Source organism: Gadus macrocephalus, chromosome 23 (assembly GCF_031168955.1).
Source record: "Gadus macrocephalus chromosome 23, ASM3116895v1".
NCBI lineage: Eukaryota > Metazoa > Chordata > Actinopteri > Gadiformes > Gadidae > Gadus > Gadus macrocephalus.
This window is the reverse complement of record NC_082404.1, coordinates 10,017,038-10,039,282: the sequence shown is the minus strand read 5'-3', so window position 1 is coordinate 10,039,282 and position 22,245 is coordinate 10,017,038. Positions and strand designations below refer to the sequence as shown.

General features: G+C 48.0%; 1 protein-coding gene across 1 annotated transcript in view; it reads left to right on the top strand.

Annotated features, from left to right (window-relative positions):
- The window catches only part of LOC132452930 (double-stranded RNA-specific editase B2-like), a 58,276-nt gene that overhangs the window by 31,548 nt on the left and 4,483 nt on the right, over positions 1–22,245 (top strand). Inside the window, exons 2-3 of the mRNA XM_060045766.1 lie at positions 15,236–15,322; positions 16,369–17,336. Of these exons, the coding sequence (XP_059901749.1) occupies positions 15,236–15,322; positions 16,369–17,336 (1,055 nt within the window). The remainder of the gene's footprint in view (positions 1–15,235; positions 15,323–16,368; positions 17,337–22,245) is intronic.

The following is a 22,245-nucleotide window of genomic DNA, read 5'->3' as shown; positions in this document are numbered from 1 at the left end:
CCTCTGGTTGGTTAAGGACCTGAAGGGGCCGTGGTACAACCGTAACATCGGCCCCTGTGATGGTGCACAGATACCCCGGAGCGATCTCAGCGCCCATATTTGTCCCTGTATTTTGCATGGTGCCAAAAAGGGACACATTCACAAATAATGAAGACAGAGCTGGTACAAGCTCTGTTACTCATTGCTGGTTTGTGAACACAACATCCTCAAAAACATGAAACCTGACTTCCTTAACTGACAGTTTCATTAATTACAAGGGAAACATTAGAATTTGCCCATGACAAATCATCCCTTTCCTGCTGAAGTTGACACAGATTAAGTATTGCGACATGGAACCTGGCCCCTCGTATGTGAACAACAGAGGATACGACGGAAACACCATCCATCACGGGGCACTCCGCTCCAACGTGCCGCGTTATTTTAAGCTAACTGTCCTTGTTTAGCATTAGATTAAACGGAGAGCGTACCGCCATATCTCTGGGAAGCATGAGCTCCAGGCAAGATCTAACCACCCCCCCTCCCTCTGAGCCCTGTGGGATGGTTGAATTGAAACCGAAACAAGCGTTCAAACAACACATTTGAGTCATCACCATTAAAGTGTTTTTCTTTAGGGATAAAAGTCAACTCTTCTTGGAGATAGAGCTTCCATGTTGTTCCTTACCATTCATTCTTAAAATAGTGTCGCTTTTTGAGCTTCCAATTCATTAACAAGGACTTCTCTCTCTCTCTCTCTCTCTCTCTCTCTCTCTCTCTCTCTCTCTCTCTCTCTCTCTCTCTCTCTCTCTCTCTCTCTCTCTCTTCATCGGTCATGTAGTTTCTCTTTCCGCTCTCTCTTTGTCTCTTTATCTATCATGTAGTTTCTCTTTCCTCTGTCTCTCTGCTTTATGTACTACTTTTGACTTTTTCACTGTTGCCTGTCCTTATTGCGGTGTTTCTGTGTTTATTCCCATATCTCTCTCTCTCTCTCTCTCTCTCTCTCTCTCTCTCCTCTCTCTCTCTCTCTCTCTCTCTCACTCTATCTTATGTGTTATTGTGGTATGTTGGGGGTGTTTTGTCATCATTAGGACATCAAAAGCCCCAGTGTCTTTTTCAAAGTCTACCGATTAGCTGATCCTCTTTAATGGCATATTGGCACAGTAATTAATAATTGAAAGCAAGAAGGAAAGAAAAACAGTCTCCCGTTTATTTGTTCTGAAAGTGAATACTGCAGCCAAAGCCACACGAATCCTCTGTGTATCCACGGCTCAAATTAATTCACGTGTTGCGTCTCTTACCCTCCTATGAGAATTTAATTATCTCTGCAAACAGGCGCTGGCTGTGCTGATATACTTTCCGACCACAGTGTTTTACAAGCCGCTACAGATGCGTGTGTGTGTGTGCATGTGTGTGTCACTGCGCGTGCGTGTCTGCTCGTGCGTGTCTGTGTGTGTGTCAGGGATGGCAAGAGCCCTGAGCATGTTGCTATTGGCACACAAATGTGATATGTGGCTCAGTAGATGACAAACTGAATTTTAAAGGACAATGTCGAGTGGCTGATGAATTTGGATATTTAAGGTCAAAACAGCAAGATAGGTAGTCGGATGGAGTGCAGACAAAGCTAATGTATGGTAGGGTTTGGGGCAGGATTTGGGGTTTGCTACTTTGCACTACCGGTGGGCTGCAGACATAATACAGATCATCTCCGTTTGTGTGTGTATGTGTGTGTGTGGGTGTGTGTGCGTGTTCGTGTGCGTGTGTGTGCGTGGTGTGTGCGTGTGTGTGCGTGTGTGTGCGTGTAGGGAAGTTTTCAACACGGAACTTGGCGATGTAAATTCAAATTCAAATGTGTCGCAGACACCAAAACTCAACTCAACTCAAGTCAATTATTCTGCTGTTGTGCACACTCACACACACTCACACTGATAGACAGACTCCCACACTCAAACACAGACACACACACAGACACACACACACTCACTGCAGTCAAATTTGAGATGTCAGACTGTGTCCCACATCAATTATTGAAGCAAAACCAAAAGTTAGCATTTTTATGAATAGTTGACACTTTTTAGAGGATTTTTTGCATCTTTTAAATTTTAATCATTAAACTTTTATTGCATATCGATTGTTTTCGATCTCCAATCTAGCATCAGATAGAGTCATAGTGATAGCTGAAATGTAATTAAAAAATAAACACAGAAACAAAAAGGCACCAGATCAATTGGCTTCCAGTGATTGGACGATAGTGACGGAACCCTTATCAGGACCCAAGACACACATGCACATGTAACCATGGGCACAAGCCGGAATACACACACACACACACACACACACACACACACACACACACACACACACACACACACACACACACACACACACACACACACACACACACACACACACACACACACACACATCTGTGGACACACACACATCTGTGGAGATGTCAGCATGAGTCAGCTGGGCTTTGCTCACAAATCCCAACCCCGAGGAGAAAGGGGGGCCGGGCATAAATCAGTCGGTGTCGCGGCTACAGACACACGCGGCGCCTTATCGCCACACACAGACGGACGCGCTTAGATTGATCGCAAGATAGTGGCAGACAGACAGACAGGACGGGGGGGGGCGGGGGGGCTGCAGGTAGCGAAGGGGCTTTGTAGGAGGAGGGGGGGGGGGGGGTAAGGGGTGGAGGTGGTGGAGGGGAGGGCGTTTGAGATTAGACAGTCGAGAGCAGAGAGAGGGAGCGACGCGGGGGGGGGGGGCGCGAGAACGGAGGTCGACAGGGGGAGAGGCGGGGAAGGTTCTGCAGACTAGGAGGAGACGGCTCGCGTCTACGCGTTTTTAAATATCTGTCCGAAACCACCAACCCCCCCTCCCCTTCATGGCACGGCCGCACGTATCCGAGCAGACAAAGTTCTTGCATTACTGTCGGGAGGTATTCAAGACACACTGTATCATTCACAGCCATGCTGGGCAGCCATGTCAAACTCCATTTATTTCAACCAATCACAGCAATGCCGAGCTGGTGTTCTGTCTCAACACTTTGTCTTTCATTTTGTTGGGGTCATGAAATCAGGCGTAAAATGCTGTCCGCAGTAATACAATATCTCCCTCACAATTACTGAGTGTATTTATGCACTATGTATGCAAGACCTGCATATTTGCAGTGGCTGTGGGAAGTGTGTCTGTGTGTTTGTCTCCTGTACTTTATCGCTGGTCTGTCATTTTTTCCAGAGAGCTTGTTCCGGAGAGCTTCTCTCCTCTAAAGCCCAGTTTAGCACGCTGACTGACTTCCCACACGAGATGACGTTAAATCGGTTCATTAACACGATTTTTGCAAGAGCGAGATCGAGGGAAAACACAGCTTGTCACTGCTCTCTTGTCTCTTTATGAGACCCTCCACACACACACACACACACACACACACACGGTTGGCCCCTCATGGCTCCTAGCTCAGTGTGGCTCTCAGTTATCACAGAAGGTTAAACTACCTGGGCCCCTCATCTGTATAGTGTATATATAGGCCGGCCCCTGGGAGCCTTTAAGAAAAAAAAAGACGAAAACCAAGAACACAAAATGTGAACGCGAGCTCCTGGCGACGCCACTTCTTCCCCGAGTGTGAGTCAGGTGTGTGGCACACTTCAAAGTGAAAGGCTCACACACACACACACACACACACACACACACACACACACAACACACACACACACACACACACACACACACACACACACACACACACACACACACACAGAGCTCTTCCGCTGCGCCCATTGAAGCTTGTATGCACGCTAATGACCTAGCGGCGCTGAGGAACTATTCAGGATGCCATCCGCCTCATCTATATGTGGAGGAAAAACACGCGCGCAGAACGCTGCCGATGAAGGCTGAGGTGTACCATGAATGGGTTTCAACGTGAAGAGCGCAGAGTGTGTGAATAGAGGGTAATTTGCGATGGTTAAGATGACACTTTAAATATCAACCAATGAAAGCATAACTTTTTTTTTTTGTGATCATCACAGCGATGGGACACGTTCAAAAGACATTGTGAGGCTGTGTTGTCAACGATGAAAGTAATGGCAATCACTTTAGGAACGATCGTTCGGATGGGATGCGTGGCATCACCGCGGCGACACTCTATTGCTGTTGTCGAGAGCGACCAGGGCGGGTCGTACTCTAATGCAGCGCAGGGATGTGGAAAGGGGAACCACTCGCTTGTCTCTCCGCCGCTCGCTCTGTAAGCACATTTAATTACACCGCCGGCCCTTTAAAACACTCACGCATGACTGGGATCAGTCCAGAGGGACGGCACAAAAGGGGCTTATCACTGCCGATGTTCTGTTTAGCTCAAATGAGAGCCGAGGGCCCGTCAACGTGTCAGCAGTGGTTTGTAAAGCCACCTCGCACAAGTGGACATCATCGCAGCTGGCACTGTCCGCCAGTGCCGCTGACGCCCAGGAGTACGGGACTCTGCCTGAGTGACGCCCAGAGGGGGAGACGTACACACACACACACACGCACTACATATACACAAACACACACACGCGCACACACACACACACACACACACACACACACACACACACACACACACACACACACTAGTGACCCTACACACACACATACACGCACGCACGCATGCACTTACGCACGCACACACAGTAGTGGCACTACATATACACACACACACACACACACACACACACTAGTGACACTACACACACACAATACACGCACGCACGCATGCACTTACGCACACACACACAGTAGTGGCACTACCATATGCATACACACACACACACACACACACAGTACTTACACACTCAGTCATGGGGCGAGGGAGGGGGGGTATGGAAAGAAAGGAAAGAGAGGAGGAGAAATAAACAAACGACAATGCGGCGGCCATAGAGGGAGAGGAACAGGGCGACAGGAGGAGATGTGGACTTTCTGTGCTGTAGTAAGTAAGAAAAACACCTGCATAAACATGGCGACGGAGCCAGAGTGGCCACCTCAGCGGCCCGGGATGAAATAAATACAGTGGAAAGCTTTTACCTTTTTTCCCTTTTGTGGAAAGCTTTCCACAAATGTATTATTCAAACTATTTCCTCAGGAAAAATAAATAAAGAGGTGACAACGTGAAAACTCAATATGTCTCTCTCCTGGCTGGCAGTTGGCTTTTTTTATTGCCTCCCCGTGTGTGTGTGTGTGTGTGTGTGTGTGTGTGTGTGTGTGTGTGTGTGTGTGTGTGTGTGTGTGTGTGTGTGTGTGTGTGTGTGTGTGTGTGTGTGTGTGTGTGTGTACATTTCATGTGAAGACTGAAAGGCTCAGTATAAGCATGGCCCGGCTAGTTACGCGCTCACTGTTGAACACACTGGTTGTTTAGTTGCTTAGTTGCTGTACGTGTGTGCGTGATTCGTTGTAATTTCCTTCAGCTTCTCTACTGTGTGTGTGTGTGTGTTTTAGTGCGATTACCTTCAGCTTTCTTTGACAGGAATTAGATGAAAATTTGAAATTATTTGGAAGTTGCTTAAAAATGGATTGGAGGTAATGCAAGCCTTAAGCCAGATTCATGCTGTTCCTCTACTTTCCACTTCAGCTAATGTAAAAAGGCTGTATTTTTAAGGCCTTGAGAGCTCTCTTCAAAACCCTCTGCGGGCCACTATTTCCAAAGAGCCAAATTTCTCTCCTGTGCAACATTAGGACCATTCTAAAAGGAGCTCACAAAAGTGCTTTTTCCTCAAAAGAAACCGGGACTTTTTCTCCGTACGTCTGTTACATGTTCAGTGGAACTGTGTTCTCTGGGAGTGAAAATCCATTTTACATCTAACTGATTTAAATTGCCGTCTCCAAAGACCTTTCCCAATTCATTTATTTATCGTAACGATATATATTTGCCTCAGAAAATCACAAAATGGCTCGTGAAACCCTTTGCTTCTAAGTTACTTCCACCCAGTGCACATCTTTAAAGAATATACAAATATAAATATCCACACTAACTATGTGTAGAGGAGACGGACTGACCTTCAGGATAGGAGATGTATGGGACCTTGGAATATTACCTGTTAGAACCGGACGGCTGGCTAATTCCCAAGTCTGGATGCATCAACATCAAACAGTTCCTTAATTGACTCTGAATTACACTTAAATGCAAAGCATGGGATTGGAGACGGGATATTATGGGCTGTCAGATTGCATTCATCACATTTGTTTTGTTGTTGCTTGGATTGTATGGAAAAATAGAAGGTGGAACAACGAGGCAATAAAAAAGATGTGTGTGTGTGTGTGTGTTGTGTGTGTGTGTGTGTGTGTGTGTGTGTGTGTGTGTGTGTGTGTGTGTGTGTGTGTGTGTGTGTGTGTGTGTGTGTGTGTGTGTGTGTGTGTGTGTTTGTGCTCTCAAATCCACTCATGTCAATATGCCACACTGTAAAATGTATTATTAAATTCTTCATAGAATATTATAAAATGTACTATATATTATTATCCGAATGTTATTCCTGGCTTGAAGTATGTGTGTTTGTATTTGTGTGTGTGTGTGTGTGTGTGTGTGTGTGTGTGTGTGTGTGTGTGTGTGTGTGTGTGTGTGTGTGTGTGTGTTTGGGTGTGTGTGTGTGTGTGTGTGGTGTGTGTGTGTGTGTGTGTGTGTGTGTGTGTGTGTGTGTGTGTGTGTGTGTGTGTGTTTGGGTGTGGGTGTGGGTGTGTGTGAGTGCATGTGTGTGTGTATAAGGCTCAGAGGTTGAAATTTATATCACAGTATAATATCCGACGATCTCCCCCCAGGGTGGGAATTTTCAGGTGGCTTCAGTCAGGAGAAAAACGAAAGACTCCCGTTACTCAGTCTTCCATCCACACCCACACAACCCACCCCCTCCTCCTCCCCCTCCTCCTCCTCCTCCTCCTCCTCCTCCTCCTCCTCCCCTGCTGACAGTCAGATGGCTCAGGGGCTCTCACTGGGGGTCCCCATGGGGATCCGGCCTAGCCAAGGGCCCGGCACCAGGCTGCCGGCACACTTATGACCAGCCATGTTCTTCAAAAATATTCACGGGCGCAACCCGAGCGTGGCGCGATGACAGATAGCGCCGTCAATATATAGTGACAAACAAATTAGTGCAAAGATGCTCCTCGCTGCATACCAGATGTGTCGGGCGCCACCGTACGGAACGGCCAACGGAAGGGAAAAAAAAGAAAGGAGAGGGAAAAAAAGGGGAAAGCTGTCCCCGTCCCCATCTGTGCCGTTGTGTGCTTCGGGATCACCGGTGCAGCAGTTTTGTGCTGAGCAAAGTAGCGCGAAAAACAGCCCGTCCGATTTATATCCGCATCGCAAATACGGGGCCCTTCTCCTCTTGGCTGGGGAGGGGGTGGAGGGGAGGGGAGGGGGCGGGTGGAGGGGAGGGGTGGGAGTAGGGGAGGGGGAGCAGGGGGATGTTCGGGGGGGAGCCTCCACAGTTTGGTTTGTTTGGTTTCCTGTGATGATAGCGCCCCTTCGTCCGCAGAAAAACTAAAAATGGATGGAATAGATGGATACATGCCGCATTAATAATGTAGTAATGCGGGATAAACACTTTGATTCCGACACGGAAATTAGCTATGAAGGGAGATGATGGGAAAAGCAGTGAGTGCTATTGTACAACACACACATGATGTTGACCCATGAGGCCCCGACGCATGGAGCATTTTCAAAGCGCGGAGACAAAGACAATACAACCGGATGTAAACAGATTAAAACAGATTACTTGTTTTCCCTCTCCGCCTTGATCGGCAGCCAGCTGCAGCCCAGCTTCTAGACATGATGCTGGGAAGAGCAGCACCGACCTGAGTGCAACCCCCACACCTGGCTCCCAACACGAGCCACCAACACCTCCAACCAACATGCAGCTCCGACTGACGCTGGGAAACCGTATTTGAAACTCCAAACTTTTTTTTTTTAATCGGACTGGTATTCTTTATTCCAAACTCCCTGCTGGGCTCCCGCAACGGCAAACAAGCAGCCATCACAAGCATCACATAAGCGGTGACAAAAAGCAGACGCACGTTTGAAGCTCGACATTCATCCTTTGCATCAGGCGTTCTGAGAGGGCACCATGGGGGTCCGGAGGCTGTGGATGTGTAGGATTAAATAGCACACTGACACACCGACTGTGTTTCTGTGTGTGTGTGTGTGTGTGTGTGCGCGTTAGTGTGCATGCTCTTTCTTTCAGTGGTTCTGTTGGTGGGCGAGTGAGAGAGGGGTGTAAGAGAGAACGAGAGAGAAAGAGATATGAGCAGCATAGCAGGGGAGGGCGCAGACAAGGCCGACCTGCTTAGTGTCATTACCCAGCAGCCCTACCACCGTGGCGACGGCGTGTAAATACGCTGGAGTGCTTGTTATGGGAAGGCGAGAGAGGCCCGTGCGCCGCGTCGATGGCCTCGACCGGCTCCTCGCTCGCTCCTCCTGCGTTAACGTTGTGTTCAGGAGTGGAGGAATCTGTTGACGAGCTGAAGCTGATTGTGATCAGGACGGCCCACGGATGGATACCTGGCTAAAGGTGGGGCCGATTTATTTTGCGTTGTATTAGTTTTAAAAAATCTGGCGTTAACTGTAGGCATTAGTTTCAAGAATGTAATGTTTGCATTCGATGGAGTTTTGTTTCTGTGTAAGGGTTGAGGCTAAGTAAGGGTTTGCATTCGCAGACCCTGTCTTATAAAAAATATAGTGGCCCAGGCCCCCAGGTACTATTAGTCAGAGGTAGCTATTGTAGCACTAAAAGCATTTGCATTTACACGATTTTCTACTTTGCAAATGTAACACATTTCTTTCATTCAATTTTCACTTTCAACATTTTCAATGAAATATGAATATTGTTCTGCTACGACCCAGGCAATCTTTTACCGAATCAAACACCGAAAGCCTTTTATCATGTTTCCGGCATGGTTTATCGGCTGTCATGCATTCGGTATTCGCAGGAGCGAGTGTGGGCCATCCAAGGTGTGGGGTCCAAGAAAGGCTTTGACTTGAGGCACTTCTCACAGGCGAAGTGGAGTGCAAGACAAGGTGGTTCCGTTGTGGGAAAATGAACCTCTTGGCCCTCGGACCAGGCACTCTGCTGAGCCTTCACAGAGATCCTCGGCTGGCCCTTGTTTGCTCTCTCTGCTGACCCTCCTCCATATCCAGGGCTTTGTTAAGAGCACTCTGATTACCTCTGTCAATAAGGTGCGCCATTGAGAGACAAAGTGTGTGTGTGTGTGTGTGTGTGTGTGTGTGTGTGTGTGTGTGTGTGTGTGTGTGTGTGTGTGTGTCTGCTGTGCACTCGTTCGACAGTGATATTAAGCTTTTAAACGATTATCAGTGTTCCTTTGTCTAGGTGTAATCCAGACTCGGAATGGTTTAGTGTGTGGCAGTGCTTGCCTCGGTTCTGTCCTGAACAATTTGCTCCGTCGCTGGCAAAGACCTGCTGAGATAGAAAACCTCTTACCACTACAGTGAATGGAACCACCAATGCTGTTTTCAGGTACACTTAAATTCCATGAAATGTTGAGAGTGAAATCCGTTTTTTATATAGGGTGACCACATTTTCAAAACCCAAACCGTGACCCATAAGTATACCTGCGTGTTTGCCTGCACATGTGCACGCTTCGTGCACGCCTGCACATGTGCACGCTTCGTGCATGCGCACATGTACGCAAATATCCTCCTGAGCTGCCTGCTTCAGATCACTGGCATTGTGGTTTTCCCCACTGAGGAAGGATGCAACATTACAACCTCAGTACCACAACGTTTGCATTAGCCAATTAGGTTCTACCTAGTCAACATTTTTGCAGTGAACGTGTCCAGAATGTAAAAAATATTTTTTGGTCATATCTAGCTTTAGCATCCTGGTTATCGTAGCATCGCAACTTATACAGTCAGCTACAATGCCAAACTGAAACCCTATTCTATCGGGGGAGTCAAATAAAAGGATGCTTTCTTGCTCTGCGTCAGATTCTCCATGGGCCAGCTCGGTTTATTGAATTTGGTAAATCTTCAGTAAACCTATCTTCATTGATTTATCTTCTCGTTTGGGCTTATTTAGTTAAGGTGTATATTCCTTATGAATAGGAGTTTATTCGTTACAGTAGAAAAATAAATATATTCACAAAAACAGTGCGTGTTGTCAATAAAATTCAATAAAATTAACCGAGCACAAGACATTTAAAGAAGACAGAAGAAAGTTTTCATTGTATAATCGTATTCTGACCCCAGTCGTGTCCAACTAAAGTAACTATAGTTAGACCCCATGCATGCATGGGGTCTTAGCAAACAGGCTAACCACACAGCATTGATTATCATAACAGTGTTTCTGGGTGGGTTTTATAGGTAGTGCTGTTGATCAACTGGCAGTGTGCGCTAGGATATAAAACCATCTTTCTGTCCTTATTTGTGTATTGCCAGATGAACACATGTAAAACAGATGGCTTGGCTACCCTGTTCTCACCAGCGCTAATCAGGTGTTAAATATCCATTAGTCTGGACTGCGGTGACCTCTATCCAGTGCTATTTTATTCTCCCGGCAAACCACCACGGTGTCTGCTAGCTTACCGAGCGGTGATCACACTCCTGTTCAACAGGTCGGCTTGCTATTTCCTCCCTGCTGAAATTATTTAAAGCAGTCGTCTATATCTTTTCAGACAGAACATGCACATTATACCGTAAGGTAATTAGGCCTTCTCTGTGACATCGTATAGAAATCGACACGCACGCCCACACATACATGCACACAAAGCCAAACTCACAGGTATCCTGTCACCGCAGCACCTCGTGAGGGCTAGTCCGTGAAGCTCGATGTCTTACACGTCGAGGGCAGAGGAGCACATTGTTTTGGCAGCCTGTGATAACGCCTGTCACTCTGTGACACCGTTTCTGCCAGGTTTTAAAACAAGCACAGCAATACACAGATAAGGGCATTAGCAACACAGGTACAGCAGGGACAGGTTGAGGCGTACACAACTACTCCTACTCCCCCTTAGTTATGTATCACGATGATCGTTCATCCTGTACATGAAGCGGTTACTATTATATTATCTCTGAACAGTGTAAATGCACACTGATAGGTCTACTACCGGAATGGGAGGATGTGTTGCAAGGTTATTTATAGATGTGCTTGTGATTAAGGATTGGTTTAATGATCGGAAGGAAATCATTATTTTAATTGCCAGGGACATAGAAAAAAAATGTGAATGTCATTAAGGAGAACAGCAACATTTTGTTTACAACTGTAAGATGAATTTGTGGAGAGCAAATGGCAGGCGTCAAGAGATCAGACCAAATCAACGATAATGCCAAGCAATTCACACTGACACAATTTGTGGGAGATTTCCAGACAATTTAATTTCATATTCACAGGAGCAATGGACACAATTTCATCCAGCAATGTTTTTACACATTATGAGCTACAATACTGTGATGTTTTAAATGCTGCATTTGTTAATGCTGAATGCTTCAAAATTGCCAGCGTTCATTCACAAGTGCTTCTTTGGCTAGCCAACAATGCGTAGCAGGCGACAGCCTGAATTGCCAGATCATTATGTAATCCCCTCACATCTGGCTCTTTCACTCACTCAATTCAAATAGCCCACCTTTTGCAGAAAATACACAAACCTGGCAACTCTACAATGAGCTTACCGGTTACTCCTGTGTGAAGTGAAACGATTGTGTGAACGCAAATATTGTTTGGAACAATTCAGAGAGAGAGAGAGAGAGAGAGAGAGAGAGAGAGAGAGAGAGAGAGAGAGAGAGAGAGAGAGAGAGAGAGAGAGAGAGAGAGAGAGAGAGAGAGAGAGAGAGAGAGAGAGAGAGAGAGAGAGAGAGAGAGAGAGAGAGAGAGAGACCAGCCCATTGTCCATGTACCACCGGTGTTGACGCTATCAGCAGTGACAATAGGTTCTGCCAAGAGCTCTCCATTTCCAACCCAACTCGGTTGCCTCCTTGCTCTTTGTGTGGTGGTGACACAGAGAGTGCTGTGTTCTCAGTCCATTGCGGGGTGCAGTGTGCCAGATGGATCAAGACATTACAGATCGAAGAGATTATTGGAAAATAAGGACCTACAACTGAAGGAGCATCCAAGCAGAGTTGCTTTTTGTGATGGCTTTGATTAGGTTCATGGTAGTACCAAAACATCCGCAATACAATCCTACAGTGTGGTTTTCAACACTTCACACTTAACACTTGTGAAGCTTTTGTAGAACCTAAGCTAAATGTAAAATATGTATTACACAACACCGTAGTCTGTGGCTGACAATTAGCATTACAATAAATGTCGTCTGTGGTCTGAGCTCTGCAGCTAGACGATACAGGGAAACCAGACTCGACTACCTTTTGAACAGCTGAAAGCGTCATTGAATCTCCTACGCAAAAAGCGACTCCTCGTGGCATTGCACAATAAATGGCTGTGAGTATTTGTGAGTTCAGCCCTGAAAGGGACAGAGAAGTGCTCATTATACAGGATATAGCCGGCGCTCAGAGTGTGAGAACTGAGATCTCCGCTGAATAACACGCACGCTCTCGAATGAAAGGACTCCCATTCATCCGGTTCAACACCTTTTTCTGATTGTTTAACGGTTTTGTACGGGAGGTTGCATAGTGCCTGTTTATTCAATTTAGAAAGACCAGCACAGCAGCGTGGTCATGCATGTCAATCATTCCTTCTGTAAAAGCTGATTGCGAAAACCCTGTTCACTGATTGTACTTGATTTAGTGAGTGGAGGTGATGCAGGAAATCAAAGCTTCCCTCTATATAAGATGAAAGTTATTATAAATAGTAGGACTAGATACTGGTTACTATGGAGATGTCATGTTTCTCTATTATCCACCAAACAGATCAAATCCCTTCTTGTGTAGGTGGCAAAAATATGGATTTGAGTATTTCCAGAACGATATTGAATGTGCAAATACAGTGGCAATAATTACATTGGTTGTTGTTATTGTCGCATGTCCATGTTGGACAGAAGCGAGGATGGCATTTACTCTTTAAGTTATTTTGATTTTTCCATGGCATGACAATGTACTATTCAGCCCTCATGCTTTAGAAAACAGCAAGGCTGTGGACACTGAGGATTGAACCAAGATCCCTTCAGCTGGGCATCGAACACCCCAAACACCGAACTGTCGTGTCCCACCCACGACTAACAAAGGTAGCTTTAGTCATCCTCACAAAATAAATTGCCAGAAATGTACGTCGTGCATAGTGGACGGTATTATTATAAATCAAGGCACTTCTCGGTCCTTGCTTTGAAATGTCTCTGTTTTGAAGCCCAGGATTTTTTTTTTTAAGATTGCTCTGTTTTTATTCTAAGTTAGCAAAGTTGGGCATCCCGTGTGTCCCAGTGGGACTGCTTACCTGGCAGGAGCAGTGGGTGTTTTAGACCAGAGCCATCATGGGATAATCAAATATACCTTACAGGCAGCTAGCGCTGCCCCGGAAGACCCACACACTCCCTGGACGTTCATTTCAAATCCTACAGGGAAGGTGAGGGAATATTTTAGTGTTCCCCTGGGCTCGATGGTTATTATTATTACTTTGTATGTCTTTCATGTGAGCACTGAAGACAATCATGCCTTTGAATGCCCTTTAGAGCCCGGCTAACAATACCGACTGATTTGAAAATCATCCAGATAATGACCCTGTTGGCCTGGGGACTCGTTTGGGCGCAAATTGCTGCTTGTGTTGCTCTTTAGTCCGTAATTAGGTCACAATGCAAATGTGCAAATGTGTGTATTGTGATGGGAACCCCACGAGCACCGCGGGTGAACACGTTGCCCATGCTTCAGGCTCTCTCTCTTTCTTCCCCCTCTCTCTCTCTCTCTTTCTTCCCCCTCTCTCTCTCCTCTCTCTCTCTCCTCTCTCTCTCTCTCTCTCCCTCTCTCTCTCTCTCTCTCTCTCTCTCTCTCTCTCTCTCTCTCTCTCTCTCTCTCTCTCCCCCTCTCTCTCTCCCTCTCTCTCTCCCTCTCTCTCTCTTGTTGTTGAGCGAGCGTATCGCCGTGTGTTGGCGGTGACTCATGGACCACTCCAGTGCTATTGAGCTGAGAGCAGAGCGCTCTGGGAGACGAGCTCGTTCACACCCTCACACTCTCACGGGTGTGTGGCACGTGGCTCCACCGCCGCCGCCGCCGCCACCGCCACCGTCATAGCAGCCAGGCTAAATGCTGTTTCGCAAGCCCGGCCTGGACGGCAGAAAGAAAGTTAGAGTTTGGCTCGTCCCTGACCTCGGCATCACCTCCCTGTCTCCGGGATATATTCCATTTCCTCTGTCACGGCCATGATCTAGAATACCTTTTTCCTTCTCTCCTTTCTTTGTTTTTTTCCCATTCTTGCGATCTTCTTTTCTCCTGGTCTCCCTCATTTACCCCATTGTTCCACCGCCTGTAGCCCCGCTCTCTCACACACACACACACACACACACACACACACACACACACACACACACACACACACACACACACACACACACACTGACAAACACACACAGACACACAGGCAAACACACACACACACACACACACACACACACACACACACACACACGCGCACACACACACACACACACACACACACACACACACACACACACACACACACTGACAAACACACACAGACACACAGGCAAACACACACACACACACACACACACACACGCACACAAACACAAACACACACACACCGCTCTCTCTAACTATTGATCATTAGCCAGTGTTGGAAAGAGAGGTGTAATTAGGGTGCCAGACTGGTCTGTCAATTCTGCTCAGTGCTGCGCGACGAGCACCCAGCAGCACCCAGGCCTAATAGACCCTCACACTGTAACAGGCACACCTGGACAGCAGGGCGCGGTGGTGGTGGGGGTGGGGCGGGGGGGGGGGGCACTGGCTCCTCAATTTACCACCTTATCGCCGGAGGAAAAGTCTTTCACTGAAGCTGTAGCTGGATGTTTGTCCGTTTTTTGTTGGGTGATTTATTTGGGTTTAACTTATTGTGTGTGTGTGTGTGTGTGTGTGTGTGTGTGTGTGTGTGTGTGTGTGTGTGTGTTTGTGTTTGTGTTTATGTCTGCACCTGTGAATGTTTGTGTGTCTGTGTTGTCGTGTTTGCCTATGTGTGGCGTGTGTGAGCAGCACGCGTGCGTCTTTGACTCTGTGAGACCCGTGTGTTTCCTAGCCGGCAGCGCTGGGATCAATACGCGACATCAGGAGTCGTCCCAGCCACTGGCCCGGTGTTGACTCTGTGTTTGTTGTCTCTTGTCTTCCCTCCAGAGAAAGTCAGCATGCTCTCAGCATTGATCGCCCCCTTCAAGTACATGAGCCCAGGGACCAGCAGCACAGAAGACGAGGACAGTTTGAGTAAGCTGTCTGCTCTCTCTCTCTCCTCTCTCTCTCTCTCTCTCTCTCCCGCACTCGCTCGCTCTCTGTTAGCGACCCACTCTGTAAATATTGTATGACACCGATCTTGTCACTCATACACACGCTCAATAATTTGTTCATCATGGACACCTTTTTTTTTTTTTCTCCTCTTTGTTTGATTATTCAGCGACGCCCGCTTTGTTTAGTATTAACCAACTTCACAGTGACGTTATCGGGCGCGTACTTGTCAGCCGAACGTGTCGTGGCTCTCTCTGTCATGAATAAGTGCTTGTTTGGTTAACATGCTAATAGGCTGCCACAGCTGCAGAGCGCAGTATGAACAGCAGCCCGTACACGGGGCCTCCACCCGTAGCTCCGCCGCCACCGGCTGGCTTCGCCCAACGCCAGCACTTGATCCTCAAAGGGTCCCATTTCTGCACAGTCCCTTGACAGGATTCCAACGCCCTATTTTCATTCCTTTCCCATCAGAAAAACGTCATTTCCCATCACCTTCTCTCGCCTGTGGCCAGGTTTGAAAAGCCGCACGCCGCCCATGCCGCCGGTTTAGATCTTTGTCCCGACCGCGGAGGGGAGAGGGAAATAAAGACCGCCACAGACATGCCTTTTCCTCCCTCGCTCCACGCTATTCATCCCGTCGCGAATTGGATCCGCGCTTTGCATCGCCACAGGGACGGTCTCCCTATCTTACGCCCGGACCTGAAACCAATTTAGGGGCAGATTATCGAAAGATTTAACAGATGTTGGCCTCCCGCGCCTTGTCAGATTTGTGTTTGCGTTTGACAAACACAAAGGGCACGAAAGTGGCGACGCGTCGGGGAATATGATGACCGATTTGCTCGTTACCATTTTGTTGTGTATCAAGTGGGCCCAATCTTTCCCTGGAGATTCCTAAAATAAATAAACATGATGGTTTGCACTCATTGTGCTCCTGTTGTTGTTGTTGTTGTTGTTGTTGTTGCTTCTGTGAGTTGTCGCAGGGTGTTTCCAAAATGAATCCTCTACTTCTCCTACCTCATCCATGCCAGGCACCAGCAGCGCCGAGGTGAAGGAGAACCGCAACGTGGGCAACCTGGAGGACCGCTCCTTCGCTCCCGGCGATCGGCAGACCCTCCTCCGGGCCGAGCCGGCAAGGGGCCCGGCCGCGGCGGGCGTGAAGAGGAAGAGGCCCCTGGAGGAGGACAACGGGGGCCAGATGTGCCAGCTCCGCCTGGTCTACAAGAAGCTGTCCTGGTCGGACTCGCCCAAGAACGCCCTGGTGCAGCTCAACGAGCTGCGGCCGGGCCTGCAGTACCGCCTGGTCTCCCAGACGGGGCCCGTCCACGCGCCCGTCTTCTGCATCGCCGTGGAGGTCAACGGCCTGTCCTTCGAGGGCACGGGCCCCACTAAGAAGAAGGCCAAGATGCGCGCGGCCGAGCTGGCGCTCAAGTCCTTCGTGCAGTTCCCCAACGCCCCGCAGGCCCACCTGGCCATGGGCAACCTCTCGGACCCTGCCGCCGACTTCACCTCGGACCAGGCGGCCGACTTCCCGGGCACCCTCTTCAAGGAGTTCGACCCGTCGCCGTGCGGCGGCGGCGGCGCCGGCCTCTCGCTGTGCTCGGCCGCCTCCCGCGGCGAGCTGCTGTCCAGCGAGCTGCTGCGCCACGGCCGGCTGCTGCAGCACACCCTGGACCTGATGCTGCAGGCGCAGCAGCGGCTGGGCGGCGTTGGCCCCGAGCCCGAGGCCCCCAAGAGCCCCGTGGCGCTGCTGAACGAGCTGCGGCCCGCGCTGCGCTACGCCTGCCTGTCGGAGCGGGCCGAGGGCCGGCGGCTGCGGAACTTTGTGATGGTGGTGCGCGTGGACGGACGCATGTTCGAGGGGTGCGGGCGCAGCAAGAAGCTGGCCAAGAACCAGGCGGCGCAGTGCGCCCTGCAGGGCCTCTTCAACATCCAGGCAGCTCCTGCGGGCAGGACCGGCCTCAAAGCCAGCAGGAAGACTTGTCCTCATTTACCCCAGGTGAGTACCAGGCAGCCTGGACGCCGGGGCCTGAGCCTGGTATCTCTGGCAGCCACTCTGCTTCCCACAGGGGCCAGTAATGATCCGATCGGCAGGGAAGCCAAACACCTTTCAGCACATAATTAAGGGGAAAGGAAGATATGGGCCCCGAAAAATAGCAAAGACATGAAAGGCAGTTACAGATAAACGCAGTGTGTAAGCAAGCCGGCGTTTACTTATGGGGACAATAAACGAATGGATACAGTGTGTGTGCCTGGCAGTGTGTGTGTGTGTCGTTGTGGGTGTGTATGTCGGCCTGTGTGTGTGTGTGTGTGTGTGTGTGTGTACATGCACCAAGGCCTAAGCTCCGGGTAAACAGAATCTGCTCATTGATCTATTCAAACAGAAAGGCATGTAAATGAAGATAATTATTGTCGTTGTACCCGTGACTCAGGGAAAAAAAGGCCTGACTCCCCTAGAATAACTTCTACACGTCCTAGTTGTGTGTTTGCAGAGCTATAATTGGGGGAGTTTTGTAATTTTGCACAATCTCTTGTTTCCTCATGTGTGGCATCTCAGTGTCTACAAACATTAATTCAATCTGTTGCCCAAAGGAGATAGAAAAGCAAAAGAGCAAATCGACAAACAAACCACTGAGCCCAATCCCAAGTTCATTTGCCCAAATATGTAAACAGCAATCAGAGCGGGGAAAACTAGTTTTCGAGGGACTTTGGGGTGAAATTGCTGATCCCAAAGCTACGGTATATATAAGGATTGCTTGGCACATGTTATCCGCCATTTAAAACAAAATTTCAGCCGCAAGAAAACGAGTCGAGAGCATAACTGCACTGCATAGTAAGTTTCAATAACGGCGGTTGTTTATTTACAATCAAAGCCTGTTTTCTATCTAACAATGATACAATTAAACACAGTAAGTGAGCGCTACGATATTTGCTCTTAAGTACCGTTTCCTGTATGAAAAACAAATAGACCGTAATTCCTATCTAATAGTTTTGTTGTCTGTTGAATATTAAAATACAAACTCTACAATATTGTATAAAGTGACACTTTTTATAATCTATGAAACACATCAGGAACAATAGCGCACAATACACGGGATCCCCCTGAAGACTTATGTTCACCCAGTATCAAACCAGTATGACATAACTCTACCTGAAGACATCGGCTCTGCTCCCATGCAGGCTTCATGTCATTAAGAACATGTTCCTTTCCGTGTCCTCAGGAACTACAAAGTGTCCTTCCCTCGATACACAACAACAACAACAACAACAACAACAACAGCGACGACAGCAACTCAAAAAACCTGCACGTTTTCCCCCCGCGAGTCATTCTTCTTTTCCTCCTCTTGCCTCCACGGTTCCTAAAAGGATTTTAAGAGGATTTGCTGCACCCGTTTAGTTACAGAAAGCTCTTCTTGAAAGTCAGCCTTGCTGTCTGTCTGCAAGACTCTAGAGGCTTTTCTTTTGGCACGGAATGATAGCGACACACCAGTGTTGTATGCATTTGCAAGTGTATACATACAGTCTCTCCAGGGTTTTTGTGTGTGTGTGTGTGTGTGTGTGTGTGTGTGTGTGTGTGTGTGTGTGTGTGTGTGTGTGTGTGTGTGTGTGTGTGTGTGTGTGTGTGTGTGTGTTGCAAGTATTGCATATCAGGTATTATCCCTCAAATAAGTAAACATTGTTTGTTATACATGCATAGGTTAGTAAGTAGGTGAGTGAGTGAGGGAGAGTCGGCGAGTAACTACCTGACATACTGACTAACCCACTGACTGACTAATGAGCATGCATAGCTTAGCATTGCTTACCTGTTAAAGCCCAATGCAGAGCATGTGTTGTGCTTGGTTATGAAGCTCTATCTTTCTTTTATCCGAAATGCACAGCTGTGTTACTGAGAGAGACCTACGGTAATACCTTTCACTCACCATTTCCATTTCGACAAATACGGTTTATTAAAGCAATGCCGACGTGATTACACAGTGCACTGATGTGTGTGGTTATACCTTACCCGAGGCCAGTTGGTCGATTATATTCATATGCGTCGCTTGTACTCCCATCGCATTCACTCCGATTCATCTGTCAGAAACAACTGTGATTTACCGCCACAGACTAGGAGTCAATTGTCCCTTTTTCCAGATGCCATCGACTTGGCCATATTGTCTATGGAACAAACAAGAAAATACTTGAAAAAAGACTCCCATGCAAACAACAGCGTAATCAAGATGCCCTGCATATCAATTGGTAGCTTAACTGGGAAACCCAGTAGATAATACCTTGCCTGTCGGGGAATTTTTGTCTTGTGCTTTTTCCACAGTAATCAGATTCATCACTCTCCCCTGGTGTGATAGTCACTGAGCGTACAGCTGCAAAAAAGCAGCTGTGAATGGATATTAAATAAAGAAATTAGGCAATGGCATACATTTATACAAAACCTATCGAATAAAAAGGATATTGAGTTCCTGTCTTATCAGATTTGATTATACAAATCAAATAGGATGAAACATAAGGAGACTCTATAACAGGCAGAGCCTCCACCTTGGCTAGTATAACCTCATTGGCTGCTTGGTTTTGATTCTCCCTCTCCAATGAAATATTGAAGCTGATGTCCACATTGTGTCGTGTCTCCATTCGCCTCACGCTCCCCGTGTACCGACTAGAGGGCTAGAATATTCTGGGCTGCTTCCATGATTCACTCATTAAGGAGTTCCGAACCAACACCTTGCTCACCAAAATAACACATTCTATTAAGTTTCCTAATTCATTCATTCCTGGCGATACCTTTTTGTACTCTGTCTGGTAGTACAAATAAAAATCAATCAACGGAAACTCGGCCACTTAATCTTATTTTAGGCTTGGCTCAATCAAGTGACTGAGTTTCCTCTGATTGAATTGCTCAGATTCCGATTCCCGAATAAATATTTTCCTGAAACTGATCTTCAACACGAACCGTGAGTCGCGTTGAAGCGCCTCCTCTCGCTTCGTCTGAGCTGAGCTACAGAGTTCAGCGTAGATTACTACAAGCAGACGTTATTAACGCACGCCACCCAGGGCTGTCCCCTCATTTAGAGCCCGATCGGCCACTTAATCTTTCAAGGCCTTCTGGTGAGGAGGCTCGCCCAGAGGAACTCCGAGTAGAAAACCGCGTGGGGGAGGCAGGGAGGGAGACGGGGGGGGGCGCGGGAGACGGGGGAGAGGGAGGGAGAGCGAGGGGAGGGGAGGAAATCGACCCGTCTCGGTGGAAGGACGGATGTAAGGTCAGCGATCAGGTTGCGCTGAAGACGGCTGTGGATGCAGCAGTTGTTCCGCTGTGGACTGAGGTCTGCTTAGAAGAGGGAACTCATGTGCATCCTGCTAGGAGCTAGCGCCCTTAACATCAGGAGCATCACGGGAGGGGAAAGGCAGACAAGGAGAACGCGTGAAGGATTTAATGAATGAATTACATTGTGAACCTTCATATATGAGTAAAAGCTGGTTGTCAGTGTATCAATATGTTTCACGGCAAACCCTTGTGGGCCGCAAGGGTAAAAATAATAATTGTCTTATATGCGTGCCATCTCCGGTTATCACACGATTTCTATAACAGTTCATTTCAACATCACCACATAGTAGACGTCTCCTGCTGAACAGAACCCGAGGCTCTTCCCCTAGGTCCCTCTCTCACGGTTGTGAAGTGACGTTTCCTCCAGAATATGGAGCTGCTACGTTTCCCTCCTCTCTCCCTTCCCGACAGTGGGGTTATGATTTGATTTAGCTGTTTCTAAACGCCTAACCTGATTAGACGGGGGGGAGGGGGAAGAGGGGCAGGGGGGGGGGGGGGTGTACGCGGACTCATCGAGCGAAGTAATTTCCCCGCTTGCAACCGCGTCAAATTGAATATGATTTTTCTATTTTTTTTTTTATTCTAGACACGTGAAGGTGACCCTCTATCAGCCACTCAGCCTTTTCATTCATTCATTCATTCATTTGTTTATTTATTAATAATTATAATATCAACAATGAAAAAAAAATGTTTTTCTTTGTCTAATCTCTCCACCCTCAATTTTTTATCGGTTGCCCGTATAAACAGCTGTGACAGGCCGGTTGTTAATTAATATTGTCACAACAAATTAGTGTTGGTGATCGCTGTTGCCACCGCCGCCGCCGCCGCCGCCATCCACGGAAAGGCGGGAAAAAAATGACACCAGGCGGAGGGGTGTTGGATACGGCGATGATGGGGCTGTGGCGGTGGCGGCGGAGGTGTGAACAACACGCTATCAGAGGAGGAGTCGATTAACGGCATTTCTGGGAGACCTCCGTGTTGGGGCGTGGACGCCGTCTGGGGGGGGGTGGGGGGGCAGAGGCTGCGTGTTCCCCTGGCGACTGTCAAAGCAGATGTTTTTTGAACTGTTGATTAGCTCCACAAGCGTATGTTGTGTGTAAATACACACGACGATAACCGCGACAACGCCCGTATCCGTTGCGTTCGGATGACAGACAGGTTTGCGCTGAGAACTCACAGCTCGCGGTGCAGTGTAGACTCTGTCAGGGGAGATCGGTGTTTGGGTTATGCACGAGGTTAAATGACTCGTATAGCTGAAGTTTTTCGTCAAGAAGTCCCACCCGTCTCTCTCACAGGTGTCGGACACTCGGGTGTCAGGTTGACGTGCGAGGCACGCCGCAGCTCCCCTGGCAACCAGACTGCAGAAGAGGCCTTTCAACGAACGCTGTTCATGCCAACCACTTAGCTCAGCGGTTGACATTTGAAGCCGGGAACCCGCCGCGAAAGAGTAAAGATTTGTGCGATGAGAAATTAAGGAATAACTCAGTTTTGCTGTTCTAAACGGGAGCCTCGTGACGACGCCTTGAAAGGTTAGAGTCCTCCTGAGATGGGCTAATGTTTATGCAAAACCTGACCTATAAGACGGCGGCGGGGT